Source organism: Ahaetulla prasina, chromosome 6, assembly GCF_028640845.1.
Source record: "Ahaetulla prasina isolate Xishuangbanna chromosome 6, ASM2864084v1, whole genome shotgun sequence".
NCBI lineage: Eukaryota > Metazoa > Chordata > Lepidosauria > Squamata > Colubridae > Ahaetulla > Ahaetulla prasina.
The window spans coordinates 15,348,320-15,369,043 of record NC_080544.1 but is presented as its reverse complement, the minus strand read 5'-3'; the positions used below and the strand labels follow the sequence as shown (position 1 = coordinate 15,369,043).

Genomic DNA, 20,724 nt, shown 5'->3' with positions numbered 1-20,724 from the left:
AACTGGATAGTTTAACATTAAAAGTAGAGGTGTGCAAAAAAAAATAAAATGAAATTCAAGTTCATTGAATGGGACATTTCAAGGTTGCTCCAACCTCACCAGAAGTTTAGAACCCACCAGAAAAGCAGAATAGTATGAGAACGCTTTTGTAAAGGTTCAAGGTTAAAAAGAGTGTTTCAAGGGCAGAATGGTTTTGAACGTCATGTGTGTTTTGCACATCTACAATAAAAAGCTTTTGATTTTAAGTTAAGTTACAGCAGACTGTTAAAACATTAAAACCCACAAAGGTCTATGAAATGTGAACATTTACCTCCATTAGAACCAAATCCACCGGCTCCACCACCAGCGCCGCCCATAGGCGCACCGCCACCAAAGTGCTGGGGGAACTGGGGCAGGATCTTCTTACGCTTCCTTTCTACTTCTTCCTTATCTGCAGCCAAAGGTATAGAAGAATAATCAATGATGTGCCCTGCCACCCTGTTAAACACCAAAAGTAGCACATCACATGGAGTGCCCTGTACCTTCTACCACTGGGTAGTATGTAAACTGCTTGGAGTCACTCACATCACCCCCTCGCTTGCGTTTCAGCTGAAGGAACACAGTGACTGGACGATCTATTTTTGACTTGTGATAAGGCGGAGTGCGGAAGACGATGGCATACTGCAAGGACACAAGACATGGGGTTAGTGCAATCAGATAGGCTTAGGGCCTGGGTACTTACGGGACCGCCTGCTGTTACCGCATGCCTCCCACCAACCCGTACGCTCTCACAGAGAGGGACTTCTCAGGGTGCCGTCCGCCAAGCAATGTCAGCTGGCGGCCCCCAGGGGAAGGTCCTTCTCTGTGGGGGCTCCCACACTCTGGAACGAGCTTCCCCCGGGTTTACGCCAAATACCTGACCTTTGGACCTTCCGCCGCGAACTGAAGACACATCTTTTCATTCGCGCGGGGCTGGCTTAAATTTTATTGATTTTAAATTTTCTATTATTAATTTTAAGGGGTTTTAGTTTTATATATTTTAAAGTTTTTTTAGGCCAATTATAAAATACGTTTTTTAATTTGTATTTTAATTGTATATTGTATTGTCTGTTTTTACTTTTGGCTGTACACTGCCCTGAGTCCTTCGGGAGAAGGGCGGTATAAAAATCGAATAAATAATAATAATAATAATAATAATATGTCACATACCATAAATTCAGGGGTAGGATTCGGGTGAACCGAATGTTAATTTTAATCTGGTTCACCAAACCGGTAGTTGCAAGGACTGGCTGACCCTGCTCACCCTGTCCCTCCACGCCCAGGAGTCTTCACGCGGCCCGTTTTGGATGCCAGGTAAATGCAGGACCTGCGCAGAGGCTCTGGGAGGGTGAAAAATGGGCCTACTGGAAGTCCGGAAATGGGCCCGTCTCTGGCCTCTGGAGGGCCTCCGGAGCCCGGGGGAGAGTGTTTTCGCCCTCCCGGAGGCTCAACAAAAGCCTCCAGAGCCTGGGGAGGGGGAAAACACCCCCCACCACCACCATGGTGCAGGCAGCCAACATTGCCACACCCCCAGAGCCATGCTCACCCAGCAACCAGGCAGAGAACCGGTTGCTAAAATTTTTCAATCCCACCCCTGCATAAACTCTTAAACAGTTCACCTTTTTTCCTATGTGCAATAATAAGGACAAAAAGAAATCAGTTTACAGTTAGTCCTGGCATAACTGTCTTTAATTGGGACCAACCAATCTGCCATTAAGCAAAGCAGTCACTAAGTAGGAAATCACATGACAGCAACTGTGGTTTTCAGCTGGAAAGAAACGAGACTACTACGTTTGACACAGTTGTGACTCCAACCCCCGAACCTGGCCCCATGCCCAAAAGTGACTCAGAAAGTGAGGGGGAAGGGCCGGTAAGGCTTACTTCGGGAGCACTGATTCCTTTGGCTCGGCTCCAGGAGCCAGAACCAGACCAGTCGGAGGATGTAATGGGGCCGTCATCCCCTGATTCCTCCCTTCCCCAGGCTACGCCTTCAGACCCAGCTGGTAATAATAATCAAGCTTGGCTTGACACGCGCTTCAGAAGATTAGAGAGGCGGCGTCTTCAAAAGGAAGAGTGGGGCAGGAGCCCCACCCCACAGGATATATAAGGAGCTTTGGGACTGCTCTCACTCCACGGGAAGCAAAAGTTTAACTGAACCGTTTCAAAAAGAGCTGAACGTCTTGCTACGTGAGTCATTTATTTGAACTTTGGCAGGCAGCTGCGATTTCTCTGCCAGGACTGATAAGAACCGTGAATCCACTGGCTGAAGGCCAGCTCGTGGGTCTGAAGTGGGGAAGGAGACAGAACAGACATCTATTGCTTTTGTTTGCTTCCTATATGCTTCTTCACTCTTTGGAACATGCCAGTGTTTGCTTTATGGTCTGGTACGCATCTTAAGCAATGCAATCACACCAAAGCCCAGGCTGTGAGCCAATCCCTCTGCTCCACAATTAGGAGGCTGCAAATGTACTAGAGTTTGAGCTGCAAATGTACTAAAGTTTGAACGTTAGTATATAGGCATTTGAGTCTTTTATGGGTCTTCGGTATTATTATATCTTATATCTCCTACTTTGTAGATGGGATTGCCATCCTTTCTATCATTCTCTACTTCACTATGGTCTTTTAATTATTATTTCTTTTTTTCTCTTTACTCTTTTCCTCCTTACGTGATTGGTTATCTAGTGGTTTTTGCTTGGAATTCCGTTCTAAAGGTTGTGAAGATTGGCCCTTCCCCCCACCCTCAATTTTAGTTTAAAGCTCTTTGGATAGGGTGAGCCAATCGTTTTCCAAAGATATTCTTTCCATTTCTTGTGAGGTGGAGTCCATCCATTGCCAGTAGCCCTCCATGTAGGTAATGCAGACTATGATCTAGAAAGCCGAAATTCTGTTAAGAACACCAGTGTTTAAGCCAGCGGTTTATTTCTAAAATCCTTTGCTCCCCCATTGGATGTTGGCCTTTATATTTATAAAATGTCTTTGATCTCCTGCAATACAAAAAGTCACTCTACAGAATACATCTTTAGTCTACCCCTCAAACTGGCTCTCATGATTGAATCAATCAGTACCTGTTTATGCACATCTGTGGGGGAGAAATCGCCAAAGGCCTGCCAACCATTCTCATCATCTTCATAAAAACGCACCTCAATATCATCTAACAGAGAAGGCAAAAAACGGTAACATTGGACTATTAATACTTATTCCAACCCCACTTTGTCCCATTTACTAATGCAGTGTCGGCGAATCTATGGCATGCATGCCGGAAGCAGCACGCGAAACCATCCCGCAAAGAATGTGTGGCCTCGTTGGCTCCTATTCCATGTCCCTGTGATCACACAAGTGCCAGTCAGCTGGCCGTCACATGTGGGGGAGTGGCGGAACCTGGAAGAGCGGCGTTCCATCACACATGCGCAGGCTGGCACCCAACCTTCCAGGTTGACGTTGCACACATGCGCGATGGCCAGCTGTTCATTGGGCACTCTTCCATGCAGGTATCCAGGTGCCAGCTCGTGCATGCAGGATGGACCGCCGCTCTTCCGGGTATCGGTGCTCCCGTGCGCGTGAAGGCCAGAGGGGCCGCGCATACCTCGCAAGATGGTTTGATGTGCCACTTCCGGCACTCAGGCCGGCACGCGGGAACATCAAAGGTTCGCCATCACTGTACTAATGTATTACTACATTGATAAATTTATCATATATTGTCGATCATACAAAATTTAAGAGATATTGGGTGAGATGCTATCAGGTAGTTGATGACTTCTACCCTGTTTCCCTGAAAATAAGACCCAACTGGAAAATAAGGCCTAGCATGATTTTTCAGGATACTCGTAATATAAGTCCTACCCCCAAAATAAGCCCCAGTTAAGATTGTCAACAGGCGGAGGCAATTACTATTCTATTTTCCCCAAAATAAGACCTAACTGGAGAATAAGCCATAATGCGTCTTTTGGAGCAAAAACTAATATAAAATCTGGTCTTATTTTGGGGAAAACATGGTAATAATGTTTCTCCATATCACGCAAGTTAAGAGAAATGTAGACAAGAGGACGGCAAAAAGTGAGCCAAATCTTATCAAATTTTGGTAAGTCAAAAGCAACGCAGTCATTATCATTATCTTCTACGGTAATTTAAGGTCATTGATGACAATCTAGATGAGATTGGTACCTCCTCCTCTGATGGAGCAAATGTGCAATTTGAGGAACTTCTTTTTTCAAACGGATACAAGTGACTTAACACTACAAGAACTGTTTCCTCCCTGCACCAGCTCATTTGGTAACAATGATTGTCCCTAGCAAGGAACCATTTGTAAAAATGCAGTGGTATCTCGGTACTCGACAGCTTCGAAACTCATTGAATTTCATACTTGATACATTTTGAAGCAAAAATGTCATCCCTGTACCAGTCGTTTTTGTGGTAATGAATGTGATGCGATAGGAAGAAGAAAACAGCCATAGAAGGTGGACAAGAAGCTGGCCAAGGTGGGAAGGTCACTGACATAGTAAAAGGAACAGATAGACAATACAATAGAATAGAATAACATCGTTGGAAGGGACCTTGGAGGTCTTCTAGTCCAATCAAATGCACGTTTCTAAAAATGAAAAATCTGTATCCATTTCAGAAGTGAAAGAACAATGCCAAAAATAATCATGATTAGATATGGTACTTACCTTTCTGGACTTTATCACACAGCAAATATACTTCATCGCCACCTCGCACTGAGCCTGCAGTCTTATCCATCCGAGATATTTTTAGGTTCGAAGCTCCAGGAGACTCTGTAGAATAAAAAAAAATTCAGGTATGTATAAAATTCTTTCTGGAACAACTGTACAACTATGAAAACGTAAGGGAGTCATCATAAGGCTTGTAATTTCGGCTGATTTTAATAAACAGTGAAAAATATAGAACATTAGCAGAAAGGTTGATATTTCAAATTGTGGTACCGTGTTTCCCTGAAAATAAGACCCTGTCTTATATTTTTTTTGAACCCTGAAATAAGCGCTTGGCCTTATTGCCATGCGCTCAAAAGCCCGATTGAGCTTATTATCAGGGGATGTCTTATTTTTGGGGAAAGAGGGTAGGTTCTGGAGACATTCAGAAGGAAACAAGAAAATTCTACCAATTCCAAAAAAATTGAAAATAAAAATATGAAACTCTCCTGTCAGAACTCTGATATGAAGATCAGGGTAGAGGAACTTTTCATCTAAGGCCTGAAAGAAAAAGATTTATGATCACGAGCCATCATTTGTGGCATTATTTATTTTCCAGCATACAAATATTCCTCAAAAGGGATGGAACAAGTCAAGAACCTTTTATCTCTGGGGATATACTAATTTCAGACATGGACTTCTCAGTGTTGTGGTCCACCAGCAGCCTGTGGAGCTGGCAGTGGAATCGGACAGTGAGGAGGCTGAGGAGGACAATGGGCCAATCCTGGAGTCAGGGGAAGGCCCAGACGAGGGCTCTGCATCAGAGGCAGAGATGGGGTCAGGGCCATCTGGAAGCGATACGCTAACTCTGGAGCCTCCAGAGGCAGACAGAGAGGCAGGGGAACAGGAAGAGCCTATTCCTAATGTACGCATGTGAAAAGCTGCCAGAAGGCAAGAGCAGCTGAAGGAAAAAGGATGACTCAGGAGTAAGGCCAGAATATGATTGGCTACTCCCATAAGGCTTAAAAGAGCAGCAATGAGCCGTTGGGTTCTTTGTGGAAAAGCAACGTTGCTGTCATTGCTTCTTGTCAGCATATCTTGAACTTTGTGGGGGGTTTGCTAAGAAAACCCTTTGGCAGGTTGCCAAAGACATCAGAGGTTGGTGATAAGGCCAACGAACTGGTTATTAAGAATTTTGTTTTGGACGAAGCTGAGAATGAATTAATTCTCAGCTGTTTTAATAAAAATAAGTTTGTTGAGGACTGAATTGTGTTTAGATCACTACTTGGGCCTTGGTCACAACACTCAGACTGCATTTCAGCAGATGTGGCTACTCAAGCAAACAGATGCAAGATAACTCACCTTGCAAATATACTGTATTTTTTCGGAGTGTAAGACACACTTCCCCCACCCCCAAAAGAGCGTGAAAATTTGGGTGCATCTTATATAACGAATGTATCCAAAAATGCGAGGCACGGAGGCGGCGATGGTCTGTGGCAATCCCTGCAGCCTGGAACAGCTGATTGGGGGTGTTCTCGCCAATCAGCTGCTCATGCTGAATCAGGCTGCAATAATGTGCTGAAGCTGTCCTGGCTGTTTGCTATTTGCTGCAAACAGTTTGCTGCAGCAATCACATCCAGAAAGCACAGACAAGTAACTGATTCAGCAGGATTCAATAACTTCTCTTTATATATAATATAACACATGAAGTAAATATACAATACCGAAAGCAAGTTTTCCAACATGGTAGTAAATACAAGCAAAACACAAGCAGAGGGGAGAAGTTTCAGTTTCAGTTTTGAGCAGCAGACTAGTTTAGAGCTCAGCACAGACTCAGAGCTGTAGAACTAAGCCACACCCAGGCTCCTTGCTGTCTCCTTCCTTGTTGCTCACACAGCAAATATTGTTTCAGTTTCCAAACAGCCCTCAACTCTCTCACACACTGACGGGATGCTAGCCAGATGAATACTGATGGATGCTGGTAGGCAGAGGCAGAATTTTTCTTTTCTTATTTTCCTCCCCAAAAACTAAGGTGTGTCTTATACTCCGGAGTGTCTTATACTCTGAAAAATATGGTACTTCATTTAAAAAGAAGTCACACAGTTTTAATTTCCTTCTAGCAAAGAAACTCTGCAATACCTGACTGGGGAAAAAAAGAGAGGAACTACAAGACATCCTCTTTTTTCCTGATGAAGATGTCCTATTGCTTCTCGTTGCACTTTACAACTGTGTCACTTAGTAATGGAATTCCCGGTCCCAATTATTATAGTTAACTGGGGACTACCTTTACTACCACTTGAAAGCTGTAGGATTCGTATCAGTGATATCACTGGACAAGGCCGAAAATTCTGCCTCTATTTTATAGGAATCCAAGGGCTATAAAAAGGGATGCGGTGGCTCAGGGGCTAGGACGTTGAGCTTGTCAATCAAAAGGTCGGCAGCTCGGCGGTTTGAATCCCTAGTGCTGCCATGTAACGGGGTGAGCTCCTGTTAACTGCCAACCTAGCAGTTTCGAACGCACGTAAAAATGCAAATAGAAAAAATAGGAACCACCTTTGGTGGGAAGGTAACAGCGTTCCGTGCGCCTTTGGTGTTGAGTCATGCCGGCCACATGACCACGGAGACGTCTTTGGACAGCGCTGGCTCTTCGGCTTTGAAACGGAGATGAGCACTGCCCCCTAGAGTCAGCAACGACTAGCACGTATGTGTGAGGGGAATCTTTATCTTTTACCTTTAGGGCTATAAAAATACCTTCTGGAAGTTACATGCATTTTATATCTTAAATATCTTAAAGAGAACCATGGTGGTGCAGTGGTTATAATGCAGTATTGCAGGCTAATTCTACTGGCTGCCAGCAGTTCAATTCTCACCAGTTCAAGGTTGTCTCAACCTTCCGAGGTGGATAAAATGAGGACCCAGATTGTTGGGGGTGATATGCTGACTCTCTAAGCTGCTTAGAGAGGGTTGTAAAGCACTGTGAAGCGGTCTATAAGTCCAAGTGCTATTGCTATTGCTAAATTTGTCAAAAAATATAAAACACTGAACTGTTTTGCTGCCAAATTTTGGAAATATGAAATGGGAGCTCCAGAGATCACAAAAAATGGGACTGCATTTAATCTGTGAGCTCCCCATTCCAGGTGGGATGACAGTAGAGAAAATACATAGCATCTACAATATTCTACTCCACCAAAAATGGATCAAAGCCATTTTCAGCCTCCGCTTCTATATTGATTGCTTGCTACGGCTGCCATTGTAATGGGGGGAGGGGGGAGATGCCTTGTAACAAGGAGTGAATTGGAGGAACTTTCCCTCAGCGTTTTCTCTGCAGCTGGGAGGTGCACTGATAACCAGTCAAGGTCAACCATCCGGGCATACCAGAAGGATGAGGCCATCTGAAGCTGCACCCCACATAACCCCCTGGGTGATTGTGGATTGGATAATCCTGATTGGACCCTTGTGGGGGAGGGTTTTGGGGAAGTTTCCTATATGTGATTTTCGCGCTTATTGCCTCAGATCTTGCTTTTCTTTGATTGCATTCAGTTCATACTCAGTAAAAGTACCTTTCTCAATGAAAATGGAATCGGGTTTTTTCTTTCTTGAGTACTGAAAGGAGGCATACCTGACATTAAGCAAAGTCTGCAAATAACAGCCATCTCGGAAAACTACCGTGGGGGCTGAGCAAAGGATGTCTGACCAAGACAGCAACCAGGAGGACACTGAAAGGAGGCATACCTGACAGCCATACAAGATGGCTAGCAAACTCCTCTCAAAAATAGGTGTTAATATATTAGGCTTTTTATCTTCATGGCAGAGAGAAAAATCACCACAACTGGGGCATATAGCAAGAACTAGCCTTTTGTCTACATTTTACAACAGCCTTATAAGCAAGACTTATGAAAACTATGAATATTGGAAAGTGCTCACAAATCAGGGGTGAAATGCTCCCGGTTCAGACCGGATTTCCAGATCCGGTAGCGATGGCGGTGGGTGGTTTAGAGAAACAGTAGCAAAAATCCCTGCCCCGCCCCCTGCCCCAGCTGAGCCGTGCGATGATCAGAGGTTTTTCTTTTTACTTTTAAAAGCATTTTTTCTTCAGCCGAAAAGATGCTTTTAAAAGTAAAAAAAAAAAAAGCCTCTGATCATCGTGCGGCTCAGCTGGGATCATCAGAACCGTTTAAACTCTTTTGTGTGTGTAAAGTGTGAAAGTTGGTTTTTGGTACCTCTTATTGTTTTGTATACTTTGTTTATTATTTTTATTATTTATTGTTATTGGCCACGCCCACCTAGTCATCTGACCACCAAGCCACGCCCACGAATTAAGCCATGCCCACAAAACCGATAGGGAAAATTTTTAGATTTCACCTCTGTCACAAATATATATGCACAATCCTGCCAAATCCAAACCAGATATACATTATAGTACCATGATGGCGAACCTATGGCACATGTGCTGGAAGTGACACACAGAGCCATCTCTCCAGGCATGTGAGCCATCATCCATTGCTCTTCCAGGTTCTGGTGCGCCGGCCACCTGCTCTTCAGACGTGTGGGAGCGCCGGAAACTGGAAGATCCTCTTCCCGACACGCATAGGCACACTGGACAGCTACTCTTCCAGTTTCCAGTGTGCCAGCTGGTCTTTGCGCACGCATGCGCACTGGAAACCAGAAGATCATCACTAGATGCTGAAAAGGTTCGCCAATACTGTTATAGTTATACCCTTAAAACATGTCAAACATGTCTATGGATCAAAAAGTAAACTTACTGCTGTCATGAATGGGGTCGGAAATAACAGGGTTTAATGCTAAAGTGAAGTTTCCACTACTATCACGAAGATAGGCGTTGAAGCGTAAGCGAACAATGCTGAGATCCATTGTCTTCTTCAACTCTTTTGCCTCTTGTTCAATCAATTCTTCTTCCGATTCTGCTAAAATAGATGCTACATTATAAACACTACAAACAATCCGGCATCCACATCAAAGCAAAATTTCCGCTAGATACTAAAATCACACATAAAGTTATTTATCTGAATGCCAGCAATCCTCAAGATACAACAGGCCATTTAACAAACGTTTGAAGTTACAATGCACACCCCAAAAGCTAAAGACAGATCTGTTTCAAAGGTACAATTCGCCTTTATGACCGACTGCAGAGACGCTGCAGCACACCCGCCCATCTCCCTTCCATCATGCCCAGCCAGATATTTATTTATTTATTCATTCATTCATTCAAATACATATTAAATAATATATATAAGTATAAGCATGAATTGAATACATAAAATGAATACAACTAAAGGGAACATTAGGACAGGGACAGTAGGCACGCTGGTGCTCTTATGCATGCCCCTTACAGACCTCTTAGGAATGGGGTGAGGTCAACAGTAGACAGTCTTAGGTTAAAGTTTTGGGGATTTTGTGATGAGACCACTGAGTCTGGTAGTGCATTCCAGGCATTAACAACTCTCTTACTGAAGTCATATTTTCTGCAATCGAGATTGGAGCAGTTCACTTTAAGTTTGAATCTATTGTGTGCTCGTGTATTGTTGTGGTTGAAGCTGAAGTAGTCATTGACAGGAAGAACATTGTAGCAGATGATTTTATGAGCTGTGTTCAGGTTATACCGAAGGCGGCGTAATTCTAAATTTTCTAAAACCAGAGTATCAAGTCTGGTGGCATAAGGTATTTTCTTGTGAGCAGAGGACTGGAGGACTCTTCTTGTGAAATATTTCTGGACGCGCTCAATGTATTAATGTCCGATATGCAGTGTGGGTTCCAGACAGATGAGCTATATTTGAGAATTGGTCTAGCAAATGTTTTTTGCTAGACCAATTGTAATGTAATCTTAGTAGTGTAATCTTACCGGAGAAGAAGCTATGCAAGATTAGGTTTACAACCCTTAATGCCTTTTTGGCGATGTTGTCACAGTGGGCTTTGGCACTTAGATCATTTGATATGAGTACTCCAAGGTCCTTGACAGAGTGAGGGTCATCTACAAGGTCATGTCCACCTAGCTTGTATTTTGTGTTCTGATTCTTTTTGCCAATGTGTAAGACAGAGGTATTGTAATGTGTATAATACACATTGCAATGTGTATCTTCAGAGGCATTGGGCCTGCTTTGCCAATGTACTGGGTTCCATGTACCTCTCCCCACCCCCACTCCGTCACTATTCACTTACATATCTTTTGACGAGTTCAAGAATGCAGGGTAAAAAAAGCCGCTCCTTTGCTGGGCCACGTGACACAATCAAGAATAAGTAATTCGATCACTTTTGCTTCCATTTCAATTCTTTCCTCTCCAGCCAGCATAAACTACTATGATTTCTTCTTAGCTCCACCAGTGCTAGTTTTACACTAGTAGCGCTAAGAAATCCCACCTCTTTTGGTTCCCTGAACGCCTTTCCTCTCCAGCCAGCGTAAATTGGCAGTAATTTACCCTGGCTGGGGTGGAAAGGACTGCCATGGAAGCAAAAGAGGTGGGATTTCTTCTTTGTTCTACCGGCGTAAGGCTAGCATAAAGCCAGCGCTGGTGGAGCTAAGAAAAAATTGTGCTTATTTTGAAGCCCTGAAAGCCTCTCCTCTCCAGCCAGCGTAAATCACTATGATTTCTTCTTAGCGCCGCCAATGTAAGACTAATGTAAAGCTAGAGCTGGTGGCGCTAAGAAATTGCATCAATGGTGGCTAGAGAGGAAAGGCTTGCAAGAAATCAAAATAGGCAGCATTTCTTCTTAGCACCACTTTATGCTAGTCTTCTGCTGGTAGAGCAAAGAAGAAAACGAGGAGGAGGAGGAGGAGGAGGAGGAAGGAGGAGGCAGCTACCTTAACAGCTCTTTGTTTCTAAGTTAGGATTTGAACTATTTTTACCAGTTCCACACTGTGAATCAAACTGAAGATTAACCATATAATAATAATAATTACAATAATATAACCTACTACGATCTTAAGTCAATTCCCATTGATAATAAAAGCTCAAAATCAGTTTTTGATTGTTCAAAGAGCTTACATAACTTTTTAAACTTTAAATAAAAGCAAAACAAGGTTGCTGTAAGGTTCAACTAAAGAGAAACTAAGGCCAGAAGAAATGCTTTGCTCTGAAATATAGTTTTATTTCTGTTTAGGGGAAAAACTTATGAAAGAAAAGAAAAATGCACTTTACGCAACCTCAACAATACCACCCCTATATAATAGCTTGGGCACTAGAAGTAATTGCTGAGGTTGAGCTTCAATATGCTAATTTTCTTTTTCTTTTCAGTTCTGTTCTGTGCTTTCCTTTCATTGTTTTTCCTTAGCTAAATTCTCCATTTCTATTTTTCCTTTTCTGCATTGGGTCTATCAATTACCCCAAGCTTCAAACCCACATGGAAGCAGTTCAGAACAATTTTGAAGTAGCAACTTGAGTTAAATAACCTTCTCTCAAATGTGAAGCAGTTGATATCTCTCATTTATTACCAAGGAACAAACAGTTTTACTTTGAGCAAGCACAGGTATTTTCCTTGGTAAAAATCATAATGATCAGATCACCCTATAGAACTCTTGTCTTTCTCTTTCTCTTTCTCTCTCTCTGTGTGAGAGAGAGACAGACAGAGGCAGAGAGAGAAGATGGGGGAGAGGGAGAGAGGGGGAGGAAGGGGGAGAGTGGGAGGAGGAAAGAGGCAGGGAGAGGGAGGGGAGGAGAGGAGAAGGAAAGAAAGAGAAAGAAGATGGGGAAGGGGGAGAGAGAGGGAGGAGGAGAGGGAGGGGGAGAGAGACAGAGAGAGAGGGGGGAGAGACAGAGAAGATGGGGAGAGGGAGGGAGGAAGGGGGAGAGGGAGAGGAGGAAAGAAGGGTGAGATAGAGAGGGACGAGGAGAGGGAAGGGAAGGGAACGGGAGGGAAGGAGAGGGAGAGAGAGAGAGAGAATACCTGACAGGAAAAAATTTTTATGACCAATGTTCTTATTCCATGCAAGGTCCAATAGAGGACTGCTAACAAGTGAAAAATAAATAAATGCACAGTTTTAACCATTATTGCCTACAACACTATTGCCTGACATAGTGTAAGCCGCCCTGAGTCTTCGGAGAAGGGCGGGATATAAATGCAAATAATAAAAACAAAACAAAACACAATCATCCATTCTATCTAGGCTATGAGGGTAAAAGAGAGAGAAGACCGTGACTGTATCTAAAATCCATCCACCCCAAGCTTTTATTTTCTGTTTCAAAATTACCTGTTAGAGGCTGGACTCTGTTTCTCATCTTCTGCTTCTGCAGTTTGTCTTTGATGACCTCCATCATGTTCTTCTTAGTCACATGGAGCACACCTAGGTTATTAAATCTGATAAAAGACAAATTATCCTCTACTTGCAGTAACAATCACAATGTCTACGTGGGCAGCAAATCTGCTCAAATTCTAGACACCAGTACTGAGATGAGCATGTTAAAAAAAATTTTTTTTGCTGAGTCTGATTATCCAAAAAGTATATGATTACGCAGAAATGGACCGGCTTACCACAGAATTACAAGAAAAAGAAGATTCAGAATACAATGCGGTCTGGGAAAATTGGTACACATGGACAATCAATAGAAATAGAAAACAAAATATTTATAAGGCTAGTGATGATTAGATGTATATAATGTATATAGAAATTATATGGAAGGTAGATCCGAAATGTACAATAATGTCACGGCTCTGTTGAATATGTACAATTATTATGAAAAAAAATTGTAATAAAAATAAAATTTAAAAAATAAACAAACAAGGTCATTAAACAAGGCAGTCACTAAATGAGAACATCTAGCACACAACTTGCTCTATCTGAACGGATGGTGTGAGTGAAGCTTTACAGAAAGAACACCCAAGCATTAAAGCTTGTCTTGGGGAAACACGTATTTCAATATCCTTGCACATTGCATGGTTTCTCTGCAGCCACCACATCTTTTCATACAAGGAAGACACAATATTTTCCACAATGGAATTACCATATTTTTCGCTCCATAAGGCACACTTTTTTTCTCCCAAAAGTGGGTGGAAATGTCTGTGTGTCTTATGGAGCGAATATTGTATCACAGACCGAGCCGCAGTGGCGGGGTCCTTTTACAGTGCTGAATCCCGCCTCTTCTGTCTTTGGTCATTGCGTGTCTCTTTTCCACAGTGCAGGAGTCAACAGGCAGAGCTACAGTCGTGGGCTACTGCTAGTTTGGCCCAGTTCAGAAGAACTGGTAGTTCCAACCAGCAGCTGGGCCTGCCCACCCAGCCTGGCACTATCATGTCCTATATAATCACCAGTTTTTCAATTCCCCGGCATACACACATTTTCGGTTCCAGGCGAACCGGTTGTTACAGTTGACGCCCACCTCTGCAGAGCAGGTACATGGAAGGACACCTATCTATGGTCCTCTCAGGTGATTTTTTTTCCCTTTGTTTTCCTCCTCTAAACCTAGCTGCATCTTACGGTTCAGGTGTGTCTTAGGGAGCGAAAAACACGGTATATATTTGTGCTGAATTTTCCTTGCCAGAGCAAAATGGCAGAAAGCGCCAGCTTTCGTGAAATAAGATACTGCAACCCCATCCAATCTAACACATGAAGAAGAAGAAAAAGAATGCTATCATGAAACAGGTCTTGCCTTTTGAACCCCACCATCATTCCTTCATCAGTAAGTCATACATACTGGGCAGTCATGTCCTTCGGGCCCACCATCATAATGCAGTTGCCAGCTTCATTACACTGTTTTCCTACAAGGCTATGAGCATGCACTTGTGGAGGATCAGTGTGTGTCACCAAGTCCACCTCTATTCTAGCCAGTCCAGTGTAATTAGAGATCTGCAATAAAACGATACAGAATGACATCAAGGTGGTCCTTCCATAAACACCATCCCTCTATGAAATATCCTTCAAATGTACATGGAACTTAAAAAAAAGAAAAGAAATATTGCCATACAGTAGTGGCCAAAATTGTGGAAACCTTTTGGGAAAAGTGTCTTTTTGAGGTTTGATAGCTAATAACACCACCTTTTGGGGGGAGTTTCAAAATAATCATATTCCACTGCTGGAATGGCCTGGGAATAACCCAGACCTTCACCCAATTGAAAATCTATGGAGCCGACTAAAGAAACTTGTTAGTCAGAAGCGACCCTGCAATAAAACCCAGTTAATAGAAGCCATTGTTCAATCTTGGTTTCACATTAGAACAGCTGCAGAACTAAAAGACTTGGTTCACTCCATGGGAAGATGTTGTAAGGCCGTAATTCATGCTAAAGGTTACCCAACTAAGTATTAACTGACATGGTGATAATTTTTGTATGTCTTGTTTTTTTCTACGTATTTCACTTTTCTTCTTTATACTATAACTGCTATTCTAATAGCAAATCCTTTATTACAAAGTTATTGCATTACATTCTTGATTCAGTTATCTTTCCATTGATAACTGATTTTATGGTACCACTCCAAAAAAAAAAAAAAAGAGGGTGTTATTAGCTAGTCTTAGAAAATACATTTTTCCCCAAAGGTTTCCACAATTTTGGCCACTACTGTATATAATTTATACTGAGTTGATTTATAGAATAGAATAGAATAGAATAGAATAGAATAGAATAGAATAGAATAGAATAGAATAGAATAGATTTTTTTAATTGGCCAAGCGTGATTGGACACACAAAAAATTTGTCTTGGTGAATATGCTCTCAGTGTACATAAAAGAAAAGATACTTTCATCAAGGTACAACACTTAATAATAGTCATAGGGTACAAATTTAACACCTAATGATACAACACTTAATGATATTCATAGGCTACAATTAAGCAATCAGGAAACAATATCAGTATAAATCGTAAGGATACAAGCAACAAAGTTACAGTCATAAGTGGAAAGAGCTGGGTGGTGGGAACAACGAAAAGATTAATAGTAGTGCAGATTTAGTAAATAGTTCGACAGCGTTGAGGGAATTATTTATTTAGCAGAGTGATGGCGTTTGGGGAAAAACTGTTCTTGTGTCTAGTTGTCTAAATAGTCTAAAAAAACTATTTAACTTTTACTAAAGACAGAAAAGGCCATGTAGATTACTCTTTTTTTTAAAAAAAAGATTTCTTCCTAAAACAGGGGTCTCCAACCGTGCTAACTTTAAGCCTGGTGGACTTCTAGAACTCCTAGAACAAAGCTGGCTGGGAAATTCTCGGAGTTGAAGTCCTCCAGGCTTAAAATTGCCAAGGTTGGAGACCCCTGTCCTAAAACATGATAAATAAATGAATGTGATACTCACCTTGACAGTGGGATAAGTCTTGTGCCCCTTCTCACTAGATGCTCCAGGCAGTCCACCGTGTGAGGGCCCTTCACAGCCATAACGAAACCGGAAACCTCGCTACCCAAAATGGTAATTCAAGTAGTTATTCCATCAGAAAAAACAAAACAAAAAAAGTTTGCCTATAATAGGATATAGATGGGGAATGATGAAGCAAGTGGTATAGTGGCTTAGAGGTAGAGCTCTCGCCTCACTATCAGGAGGCTGTGAGTTCGATCCTAGGTAACAGCAGTTATTTTTCTCTGTGTGTACAATAAGTAATTTCTCTGCTGTGAACTCTGCATTGGTGACAGGAAGGGCATCCGCCCAGTAAACACTCAGCTCCATTCAGTTGCCCGGACTCCACCCCGATGGGGTGTCATTAAAAAGACCAAAAAATAATAATAATAGGGAATGATGGAGTCCTTGATGCTCTCTGAGCTTGACTGTTTGTTCGCAGGCATGACAAAACTACACTAAAGATGTTACCTAGTGTGTGGAAATGAAACCTCTGCAAATAAATAAGCTCAGAGAGCACAAAGTTCAATGCTGTGAACCTACAATTCAACCCTGAGCTACATATATTCTATTTACATAGTTGGGGAACCCAGCATCCTTAGAAATTCCTTACCTGTTTTGGCTGTTCAATTATAGTGACAAATGGGCCTTCAACTGAAACAAACAAACAAGAAAATATTCAGAGTGTCCCAATGTTGTTAAATACACTTATAAACTTATGTAATACAATTTAAGAGGAACAGTATTAACAATCAGTTGTCTACAGTAGTGGCCAAAATTGTGGAAACCTTTTGGGAAAAGTGTATTTTCTAAAACTAGCTAATAACACCACTTTTTTTTTTTTTTTGGCAGTAGTACCATAAAATTATATATCAATGGAAAGATAATTCAGTCAAGAATGTAATGCAATAACTTTTATGAAGGATTTGCTATTATTATAGCAGTTGCATTATAAAGAAGATAAGTGAAACACATAGAAAAAACGAGATATACAAAAATTATCACCATGTCAGTTAATACTTGGTTCCGTAACCTTTAACATGTATTACGGCCTTACAATGTCTTCCCAAGGAGTGGACCAAGTCTTTTAGTTCTGCAGCTGTTCTAATGTGAAACCAAGATTGAATGATGGCTTCTGTTAACTGGGCTTTATTGCTGGGTCGCTTCTGACTAACAAATTTCTTTAGTCGGCTCCATAGATTTTCAATTGGGTTAAGCTCTGGGCTATTCCCAGGCCATTCCAGCAGTGGAATAGGATTATCTTGAAACTCCCCCCCCCCAAAAAAAGTGGTGTTATTAGCCATCAAACCTCAAAAATACACTTTTCCCAAAAGGTTTCCACAATTTTGGCCACTAGTGTATAGTTCCACATCCCTCAGGACCTATAAGTTACCAAAAGGTTCCTTACCTGTCTCCATGAACAGCTCTTTCTGCTCCATCAAATGAGCACCAAACTGAAAATCATCGTAGTCTATCCCATCTAAGCACTGCATACGAACAAGGATCAAGAACAAAACGAAATCATCTCAACACCCAGACGATTGAAAGCAGCATTATTATTAGAGACACAGCATTATCAAGAGTCCAAACAAGGTCAGCAGGAATGACATCTACATTAAGTCTCAACTACTAATGACAACTAAATGAAAACATTGGGGGGAAAAAGCCACTCATCAAAGGCAACGTCTCCTAAGCATCCGACAGCAAAGAAAACTCCCATTCAGCCTTCTGTGCTGGCGAAGGCTACAATTCACATAATCAGTGGTGGGTTTCAAAAAATTTTACTACCAGTTCTGTGGGTGTGGCTTGGTGGGCGTGGCACGGCTTGATGAACATGGCTTGGTGGGCGTGGCAGGGGAAGGATACTGTAAGATCTCCATTACCACCCCACTCCAGGGGAAGGATACTGTAAAATCTCCAATCCCTCCCCAATCCAGGGGAAAGTTACTGCAAAATCCCCATTTCCTCCCGATCAACTGGGACTTGGGGGGCAGAGAATAAATGGGGGCGGGGCCAGTCAGAATTTTTACTACCGGTTCTCCGAACTATTCAAAATTTCCGCTACCGGTTCTCCAGAACTAGTCAGAACCTGCTGAAACCCACCTCTGCACATAATAGATGCACTTTAAATATGTAGGCACCACATCTACTCTTTAAAATCAGGTAACCTCCAAAACCAATAAATACCGAAGCCAAGAATGTTAGATGAGTTTCTTAGGGCCTACTTCGCATCTGGAAAAAGGCAAATAGGAGAATGATCTCTCCAATGAGTTGTTTGGGGGGGAAAGAAAAGAAAAAAAAAACACAAGTATTTGCCCCACTATTGCTTAAGCCTCACTTTACTTCACATATACAATCAATCATGTGTATATATCCATAGACCAAGGGTCTGCAATCTTAAACACTCAACCCATTTCCCACAGAAAAGAAAACACCGGGAGCCACAAAACCCTTCCCGTGCCTGACTATTTCTTGAGCGGCCACAAAACTAGCATATGTAGTTGAATTAAATGCTCTGTTTTCTTCTAAAACTTTTCATTTCTTGGATTTATCCATGGTTGTACCTATCGGGGGTTGAAACACTCAATAAATTGCATGGCAGCAGGTGTCGCACATTGGTGGTTGTGACGCATAGTTTGAGTGACAGGGAACTGCATCAGAGGGGTGAAAGAGCCACATGTGGTTCCAGAGCCACAGGTTGCTAACCCCTGCCATGGACGGTTGTACTGCAGAGAACACAAATCCCAACTATTTGTGTGTGTGTGTGTGTGTTCATCTTCTGTCTGTTATGCCCATGATGGGGTCTTCTCGTGCACTTTGGGACTTCATCCATCCATTCTCCTTCTTTATAGTTAGATGATTCAGAGGGACTGGGTTAGAGATTTTAAAAATATTTTACACGTTTCATGTTGAGGATTTTTCCCTTCAGCCTGAATTGGTGAGTTTCCTTTGAAGTGGCTGATAAACCAGCATTCCTTATGAAAACCCAACTGCATATGCTCGAATTGCCACAACAGAGGGGTGAAAGAGCCACATGTGGCTCCAGAGTCGAAGGTTGCTGACCCCTGCCATGGGCGGTTGTACTACAGAGAACACAAATCCCAACTCTGTGTGTGTGAGAGAGAGAGTGGGGGAGAAAGACAGAGAGACGGACCTAGCAATTTTGCTCTGGAAGGACTATTGTGTAACGCACATTTGCTTGTCTTGGGCCCAACCAAAGGCAGAGAAAGTCAACTTTGGGGGTTTTATTTATGTTAAGCTTTCCAAAGCACATTATCCAAAAAAAATAATGCAAACTTGGGACCAGGGAACGTCTTGAAAGCCAGGCGAGGCAAAGAAGGAGGGCCCATTTTTTTTCACCCAGATCACAATTCCGGCCCCGGGAGGGTGGTTGGTGGGGTGTGGGGGGGGGGAGAAAACTTCCCAAGCAACTGGAGCACTCACCGCGGGATAGCCTTCACCATCCATGGAGGCTCTTTAGCTGAGAATCACTGGATGGGCAAGCCGGCTCTGCGGAAGAAAACGCAACAATCGGAGGAACTTAAAAGAGGAAAAGAAAAAACAGAAACAAAATAACCAAGCAGATCATTTGCTGCCGCCGCCGCCGCCAAAAGAAGCCACGGGGAAACTGGGCGGGCAAAGCCGTAAGTAGGTAGGGCTGGAAAGTCCCTAGAAACCCAGCAGAGCCCGAGAGAGGGAGGGACAGAAAGAAAAGAAAGAGGGGGGGGGGGGAAAGCAAGCAAGAAAGCAAAAGAAGGCAGGCTCAAGGCTCCGCTTTCTCGCGGCTTCTGGGCGGCCGCAGCTTCTTTCTTCCGCCTTGCAAAAGCAGCCTTCGCCTTCCTTTTCGCGGGGCGCGCAAGGAAAAAAGCGCTGTCAAGGGGCGCTTGTTTTTGGGGAGGAGATGGGGAGGGGAAAAAAAGAGAAGCACCCCTCCCCAGCCTCTTCCGAGGAGGGAGGGAGGGGGCTGGAAGGGGGTCCGCCTCAATTCTCTCTCCAGCCATTGGGGAGGGGGTCAGTTTTTGCCCGCTGGCATGGTGGGTGATGGTGGTGGGTGGGGGAGATGCCCCGCGTGCCCTGCCGCCCTGCTGGCATTGTGACCCACCGGCGTCAGATTCGCACGTGCTGGGGTTGAGCATCGTTTTTCGGGGTGGGTGGGTTGGATTTCAGAAGGGAGTGAAGGAACGGGCGGAGTGGAAAGGGAGGGCAAGAGAGGAGGAGGAGGAGGAGGAAGATCGGCTTCTCCCAAGGCATAATGCATCAAGCCCCGCTGGGAAGAGGAGAGGGCGTCGTATCTTTGGAGTAACCCTAAAGGAAGGCAACCCAAAGGTGGGCTTGAATGAGAAGAATCCGAATCAGTCAGTCAATCGATCAAGGTTGGCCAGGATTAGAAGAAAGGAACCCGACCTGTCTGCTGCCGCTCACCCACAATTTACTTACTTACTCCCCAACCGCTCGGCCATAGCCTTTGGACGAGGCCAAACTTCCCCGGCCTTGGCGTAGCTCCGCCCGTTGCTTCCGTAGGGTGTGTGGGGGGAGGGGGGGGTTCCCGCTGTCAGCTGATTTCTGGAGGGGCCGGACTCCGGCAAGGGACGCCTCTTGCCCAAGGATCCTCCCTCCCCCTCCCCTCCGCCCCACTTCAGAACTGCTGAGTGGGAAAATAACTTGACAACAGCGTAGTAGTACGATTTGATTTGCGGGGACCGGCGCGATGGGCAATAACTCGAATTCAAACCAGGGGTGAAATTCAGCAGGTTCTGACAGGTTCTGGAAACCGGTAGCGGAAATTTTGAGCAGT

General features: G+C 43.4%; 1 protein-coding gene across 5 annotated transcripts in view; it reads right to left on the bottom strand.

Moving 5' to 3' along the window:
• Window positions 1-20,459, bottom strand: part of NFKB2 (nuclear factor kappa B subunit 2) — a 39,915-nt gene extending 19,456 nt beyond the window's left edge. Inside the window, exons 1-12 of one of the 5 annotated variants that reach the window (XM_058187995.1) lie at window positions 20,367-20,459; window positions 19,374-19,439; window positions 17,338-17,416; window positions 16,543-16,583; window positions 15,894-15,992; window positions 14,306-14,457; window positions 12,865-12,971; window positions 9,425-9,586; window positions 4,683-4,787; window positions 3,084-3,169; window positions 522-660; window positions 311-430 (exon numbers count right to left, since the gene is read on the bottom strand). In XM_058187995.1, the coding sequence (XP_058043978.1) occupies window positions 311-430; window positions 522-660; window positions 3,084-3,169; window positions 4,683-4,787; window positions 9,425-9,586; window positions 12,865-12,971; window positions 14,306-14,457; window positions 15,894-15,992; window positions 16,543-16,583; window positions 17,338-17,416; window positions 19,374-19,397 (1,114 nt within the window). In that variant the 5' untranslated portion in view covers window positions 19,398-19,439; window positions 20,367-20,459. Of the gene's footprint in view, window positions 1-310; window positions 431-521; window positions 661-3,083; window positions 3,170-4,682; window positions 4,788-9,424; window positions 9,587-12,864; window positions 12,972-14,260; window positions 14,458-15,893; window positions 15,993-16,542; window positions 16,584-17,337; window positions 17,417-19,373; window positions 19,440-20,366 lie in introns of those variants that run through there. The other 4 variants (XM_058187997.1, XM_058187996.1, XM_058187998.1 and 1 more) reach the window with 4 other exon arrangements.
• Window positions 20,460-20,724: the final 265 nt, after the last annotated feature.